Below are 6568 nucleotides of genomic sequence, written 5' to 3' on the forward strand. Positions count from 1 at the left end.
GCCTGTGGCACGCACCACGGAGTTTCAAATAATCGACATCAAGCCCACTTTCAACCTCCTCTTGGGGCGACCTTGGCTCCATGCCATAGGAGGTGTGGCTTCTACCTTGCACCAAATGGTTAAACTTAACCATAACGGGGTAATACTGGAAATCCGCGCCCCTCCTCTCGACATCAGTTGTACTATGGTTGGAACGGCCGAAACTACAGACGACCTTTATGGGTTTCAAATGGATGAAGCAATCCAGTTCATCGAAGACTATGATCCAGCATTCCTAGACCCGCGTGCATCCCGAGTCATCCCTAGAATGCTGTTAGGTCAAGGTTATTTCCCAGGAACCCCATTGGGCATAAGGAAGAAGGAATGCACATTCCATCCTTTACCCAACAAATCTACTTCCTTTGGCTTAGGCTATGAACCAACGGAGGAAGATATTGCTGACCGCCTGTCTGGGCTACGCCTCAACAAGGCCAAACAAACCACCCTCCTTCCCCCGTATCAAAAAACCCTTAACGTGATGTTCGTTCGGGAAGGAGAAGAACACCCATGCTGTGATTTCCCTGAACCCTTCGTTCAGGATGGCTTGCTAAAACCCGGATTTGAAATTTTCCATGACTGCCACACCTTGGATGAGGCACCCCACCTCACCAAGACCAAAACAGCTGAAATATTGGACAACCAGGCTCTATGGACATTGTTTAACGAATCGAGGCCTATGGAGGACGAGACTGTGATGACTACCCTAGCTTTACAAGATGAAGGTTTCGACCCAACCCAGTTAATTGCTCCTCACTACAAGAAAAGATGCATTTAGTGACGGAAAAATCAGTCGCTAAACATCAAAATTCAGTCGCAAAACGTATTTAGCGACGGATTTGTGACTGATTTGATCCGTCGCTAAAGACCTGGTCGCAAAGTTTTAACTGTCTCAGTTTTGCGACCAACAATATTATCAGTCACCATATGGTAACCACTAAATTTGTGTTTATTTGATGACTGATTAGTAATCATCGCTATTTTGTGACCGGATTTTCTAGTTACTATGTAGCGACCGACACTTTATTAGTGCCTAATTTGTGATGGTTATTTCGTGACAATGTAGTGACCGTATTACGCAGTCCCAGATTAACGACCAACAATTTTGGTGGAAATTTAGTGACCGTATCATGTGGTCACAAATTAACAACCAACGATCTCGTGACAATTTAGTAACTGTATCATATGGTGACAAATTAACAACAAACGTTTAAGCAGTCGCTAAATTGGTACTAATTGGTACTGGCTAATTCCGTCGTAGTTTAGTGACTAAGTGATTTTAGTCGCTAAATTGGTACTAAATGTGTTACTTCCTATGTGGAAACTAAAAAAGTCGGTTGCAAATTAGCCACTTTCTTAATTTATTGGTGACGAATTTTTTTTAAAATAATAATATTTGCAATATATATTACTCTATATAACCCAATGAGTTCTATTTTTTGTTGTGAAATTGTATTAAACTCAAAGAAAATGGAGTTTGTACAAGCGAAAACAAATAAACAGATAAGGTCTTCAACTAAGGTCTTCAATTGCTATGAAAACATATGATCGAAGTCTTCAACAGCTACTATGAATTCCTTACTTCCCTGCAGCTTTAATTTGGCTTACAATCTCTATGGAATTGCATCTCGGCTCCTGGCTAGCTGAGCAAATTAAAAGCTGTTAGCATAGAGCTTCACACTCTCCTTAACAGGGCATGCTAATGTACTTGTGCTTAGATTGAATCAATCCAGGAAAGTAAATTGCCCACTCTTGGGTGTTGTTTCTTCCGCCACCAGTTGCCTTCTTTTTTCAGCTGCAAAGTGCAAAGCTAACAACCAGTATAGTGTTGTAGTAGTGTGAATGGAGTGTATAAGGCTGAAATCCCCATCCTTATCCTTCAGAGTTTCACTGTTTTCCTAAAGTACAACAGAAATTAACTATAACATACTGATTGAGAGATAAGAACAGTTCAAAAATTTTACAACTTGAAGAGGCCTTACCATCTGCAAAGAAAATTTTGAGAAACTCCACAGATCGAGAAGCTGGACTTCCTGAAAAAAAAAGAGATATTGTGCACTGTTAGAACTGAGAGCTTTGGGCGGATCTTTAGAGTTTGTCATTGTTTTAACCCTCATGTTCTGAACTCGGCATTTGGTCCTGATAAAAAATTTGTGTGCTCTCAAATTCATCGGAGTAACTGTGAAAAGTCACCAGTTAAAAAAATTGCATGGTAACTGAAAGTATACCAACTGTATTAGCACCGAACAGACTAAAGGGTACATATTAGCAACTGTATCACCTCCTGCAAAGAGAATAGCACAGACCTGCAAATGCACCAAAAAAACCCATTGAATTAACCTCAAATCATGATGCGTAGGGCCAAGACTGAACTATGCACTTGTGTCACTACTGCTGTTATGTAATTAAGAACACCTACAGACCGTAAGCTTTTAACCCATGAGCCTTAGAGTGTATTATGCAATAGCTGCCCATAATATGAAGATGCATATAGAAAGATAATGGAAGATACTTGCAATAAAATAAATGGTAGAACTTACAAGTATATTCCTCATAACATTTTTTTGTCATAAGAGTTGGAGCCTACTTATCTAGTAAAGTGTCCAGGAAGTGGTGCTAGAGACCTGCCGGTTCCCATTTGCGTCTATCAACATTTTCTCTGGCAATGACTATATAGTTGATTAACACAAGAACAGATGGTCATTCTCTCTGGTAATGACTAAATAAATTGGTGCCTTAAAACATAGCTTATATATGTCCGTTTGTGTAGAATCACCAATAACTTCATGCAATAGAACAGATGAATTAGGGAGTTTATGTTCATTATTGCCCCTGAAAACTAAAATTATGCGGTGTGCAGGACCTTATGCCATAGGTCGCGCTCACTGCACGTCCTTCAGCAAAAGGCTGTACAATTTCACCCCATCAACAGCATGAGACCCCAGTATGAGCTCTGCGAATGCATCTCAACGGCAGCAGCAGTGCCCATTAGGGGATGCCGGTGCTAACATTGTGGTTCCAATGGACCCTATTAGTCCCACGATTTCTGACACTGACTACTACAGGGACATCCTCAACAGCCGTGGCTTGTTCACATCTGATCAGACTCTCTTGTCAGACACTGCTACTGCGAACCTAGTATACCATTATGCCCGAAATCCTTACTTCTGGGGAATGAAGTTTGCTGATGCTATGGTGAGGATGGGTCAGATTGATACTCTCACAGACAATGAAGGAGAAATTCGAAGGAATTGTAGGGTGGTAAACTAAATAAAAATGAGCTAATCTGAGTTGAAAGCAACAAAATGAATGGCTTTACAATCTCTATTGCATCTTGACTCCTAGCTAACTGAGCACAAATGGAGAAGAACAGAATTTGAGACTTGTAGAGATTTATCTGAAGAACCAACGACGTACGACATAACAACTGTAGCAGCATCTGCAACAGTACAGACATCAGCAGTTCATCAGTAACCTAGTAATAACCACCAAGGATACACCATAGATGAGGGTACTGGTATAATTAAGGTATTTCCATATTAAGCTTGAAGCTGGAAATCCTGGAATGATATCTGAACCATGGTCCATGGAAACCAACATTACCTTTGTCTTAAGCCTTTACCTTTGTCCAGCAACCTACTAGCTCTTACTCTATATAAAGCCACAACAATCTAAACACCGGAAATATGCTCTAAATCTATCTGACAATCAAAAGGCTCATAAATTTTGCAGTTTTTGCTAACTAACGATAAACTAGTGCAGAAACGGACAGGCTGATCAAAGATTATGGATTAGTATCATTTCAATTTGCATATCATATATATGCTGATCACCAAGAAATAAAAGGAACATTTCCAGCCAGCTAGAATATAGCTGCAGGACGACCTCTTCTGTCATGTCCAAATTTAGCAAAGAATACACGGCATTTCCCAAATGAGGCTTTAGAAAAATTAAGCACAAGAAAAGTAAGTGAATTAGCTGATTAATTTGTCTTTTATTAGCTCAATACACAAAATGGCTAAAGAAGGAGGAACTTGGGAGTCAATGTTTTGAGAACTCAAGAAGCTTTCGTGGTCCATGTGTACATGAATCCCTAATCTTGCTAGCCAAGTTAAGAAATATGAAAAGGCACAGAAAACCAGGAAAGAAATCAATTACCAGCAAATGCAATCTCCGGAAGATCAGGTGTGGGAGACGATGAAGAAACTTTTGCGGCAGCAAAAAAACTCCCAACTTATTCCTGAATACCTGAAATAAGAAAATCAGGACGTAGCTGGGTGGATGAATATTCTGTCTTAAATATAGGAATAGATGAAACTAAAAAACGTAGCTGAAATTGGTGCACTTACTTTGCTTTGGTCCTTCCATTACCTTTTGAAGAATCTGGCAAAAGACATCGGAAAAAAAAAAGATTTAGACACAAATAACATCCACATAAAATGCTTACAATGAAATCAATTAACATCAAAAGCTGTACGATAATAAGATTGTGTCCATTAGATGAAGTATCAATAGATGAAGGTTGATCAAGTTTCCTGGCCTTGTGCTTACCAGCCTGTGGCTTTCAAGTTGCAGCATCGGTTCTGCCAAAACAGCGGATACTTCTAGGCGAGGATCCTGACTGAATTCACCATGAAGCTCTTCACCCTGACTGAATTCACCATGAAGCTCTTCACCCTGACTCACAGGGCCTCTGCTAATCGCACAGGGCCTCAATCGCTTTGCCATGCCCCTGCTAATCCAAGGCATACAACAAAACAGAGCAAAAGAAAAAAGAAAAACATCAAAACCAACTAAGCCAAGGCATAACTATATGTTCAGTTTGTCTGGTTAAAGGAAATTAGACTCTGGTATTTGGGTCTGATTGCTACTGAAAACAAAACTAGTTGAAAATCCTATATTCCTATTCTATCCGATTAGTTAAGATTAGTGAAATTAATACTAGTTAAAAACCCTGCATTCCTACTCTATACAATTTTCAATTTTAATTATGCAGCCAAAAATTTAAAGAATCTTGAATGCCGATTATGCAGCCTTATACTCCCGAATTTTCAATGCCTCTTGAATGCCGATTTTCAATTTTAATTATGCAGCATTATACTCCCGAATTTTGATTAATTCTCCCAGTTGAATAAACCCAAAAAATCAATGAATATCCTTACCCATATTAAATAAGTGCGAATAACAACCAACAAGAACAACAAGAACATGGTCAAAATCACAGAGAAATTAATCCTAACATCCAATTGATCAGTTTACAAATAACTACAGCAAACTTATAAGAAAGATGATAGTACCTGAATTTCAATGCGTGAGTTGATCTATCGGCGCCGCCTGCTCGGAGTGAATTTTCGTGCTTTCTTTGAATAATTTTGGGAATAAATGAGTAACGTAGAAGGAGAGAGACAGACTGATTGAGGGAAAAAAATAAAACCCAATTGCAGTTTCCATAACCTGATAAGTGCAAATATTGGGGGAGTTTTTGAAGGGAAAAAATTGGGGATTTCCCTCTCAGAATCGTGGAGAAGAATGTGGGAGATCTCCAACTGAACGTGGAGAAGAATACGGGTACTTGTTTGCTTGAGCAGTAGTGCCAAAGAAAGGTAGATGATGAACTTTGAGCAGGAAGTGGTGGGTTAGCGTTTTTGTTTGTTTCCGACGAGTTCCATGAACTTTGGGTTGTTTTCCTTCTTTCTTTTTTTTTTTCTTTTTTTAATGAAATCACATGCTTACCCATTTTGGTTAGAATATGTTGGAGTATGCAATTTTTAAAGGGGTTTGACTTGTGAATTTTGAAGTAGTTATTTGTTATTGTTCCTTTATACTCCCTCCGTCCCGGAATACTCGACTCGGTTTGACCGGCACAGAGTTTAAGGGACTTGAATTGACTTATTTAATTTAATAGGTAGTAGTTGATAGTGGGGTATTATTTTAATGTAGTTAGTGGGAAATGTGTAAAGGGATGGGGTTGGGGGAGAGTAGGGGTTGAATTTTTAATTGTTTTTTGTATGGAGTAGGGGGTAGGTGGGTTAATAGAGGTGGAGTGGGAAATAATATAATATTGTTAGAATATTTCCATTTTTAGAAACAGGTCAAGTATTAAGGGACGACCCGGTAAGGAAAACAGGTCAAGTATTCCGGGACGAAGGGAGTACTTTATAGTAATATACTAATATTTTATGTTTCATTTGACATATAAATTATCAATATTAGTCAAAGTGAAATATACGAATAGTGTAAAAATATCAAACGTTGCGAGTATTTATGAACAGATGAAGTATTAGTTTAAGATATCTTCCTTAAGTATAAAAATATTATCTTGGTCTTAGATATTAAACAAAGAGTTTATCGAATGGAGGAATTACTTGTGAATACTTACATATTAAAGAATTTAAAAAGAAATTAACCTATATATTCCGATGGTTTTATATATAAATCAACTTCTTACCAAGTAATATTTTCAAATTAATTACACATACTGATTAAATAGTTATGTTCAATAATCATAATCAAACAACTAGTTATACTTTCT

At 38.3% G+C, this 6568-nt stretch overlaps 2 protein-coding genes across 5 annotated transcripts; one reads left to right on the forward strand and one right to left on the reverse strand.

Annotated features, from left to right (window-relative positions):
- Window positions 1-1521: 1521 nt before the first annotated feature.
- LOC130472359 (uncharacterized) lies at window positions 1522-6026 on the reverse strand. Of its 4 annotated transcripts, none has more exons than XM_056843056.1 (7): window positions 5334-6026; window positions 4588-4768; window positions 4386-4419; window positions 4195-4284; window positions 2265-2342; window positions 2019-2069; window positions 1522-1934 (listed from the first exon to the last, which is right to left on the reverse strand). In XM_056843056.1, exons 1-4 carry the CDS (start codon window positions 5771-5773, stop codon window positions 4271-4273), a joined length of 669 nt encoding a protein of 222 aa, XP_056699034.1. In that variant the 5' UTR covers window positions 5774-6026; the 3' UTR covers window positions 1522-1934; window positions 2019-2069; window positions 2265-2342; window positions 4195-4270. The 4 variants fall into 4 exon arrangements, with proteins under 4 accessions (XP_056699034.1, XP_056699033.1, XP_056699032.1 ...); XM_056843055.1 differs by having other exon boundaries at window positions 2019-2175; XM_056843054.1 differs by having other exon boundaries at window positions 2019-2342.
- Window positions 2983-3510, forward strand: LOC130472205 (peroxidase 5-like). Its single transcript, XM_056842705.1, has 2 exons — window positions 2983-3297; window positions 3382-3510. Exons 1-2 carry the CDS (start codon window positions 2983-2985, stop codon window positions 3508-3510), a joined length of 444 nt encoding a protein of 147 aa, XP_056698683.1.
- Window positions 6027-6568: the final 542 nt, after the last annotated feature.

Source organism: Spinacia oleracea, chromosome 4 (genome assembly GCF_020520425.1).
Source record: "Spinacia oleracea cultivar Varoflay chromosome 4, BTI_SOV_V1, whole genome shotgun sequence".
Classification (NCBI taxonomy): Eukaryota; Viridiplantae; Streptophyta; class Magnoliopsida; order Caryophyllales; family Amaranthaceae; genus Spinacia; species Spinacia oleracea.

Bases quoted from the DNA above. Each gene is read 5' to 3' on its own strand.
- LOC130472205 (XM_056842705.1), top strand. From the start codon at position 2,983: ATGAGCTCTGCGAATGCATCTCAACGGCAGCAGCAGTGCCCATTAGGG. The intron at 3,298-3,381 runs GTAAACTAAATA...CTTGACTCCTAG, and splicing joins TTCGAAGGAATTGTAGGGTG to CTAACTGAGCACAAATGGAG.
- LOC130472359 (XM_056843056.1), bottom strand. From the start codon at position 5,773: ATGGGTAAGCATGTGATTTCATTAAAAAAAGAAAAAAAAAAAGAAAGA. The intron at 4,769-5,333 runs GTACTATCATCT...TTGGATTAGCAG, and splicing joins ACTCACGCATTGAAATTCAG to GGGCATGGCAAAGCGATTGA. The intron at 4,420-4,587 runs GTAAGCACAAGG...GTCTTTTGCCAG, and splicing joins AACTTGAAAGCCACAGGCTG to ATTCTTCAAAAGGTAATGGA.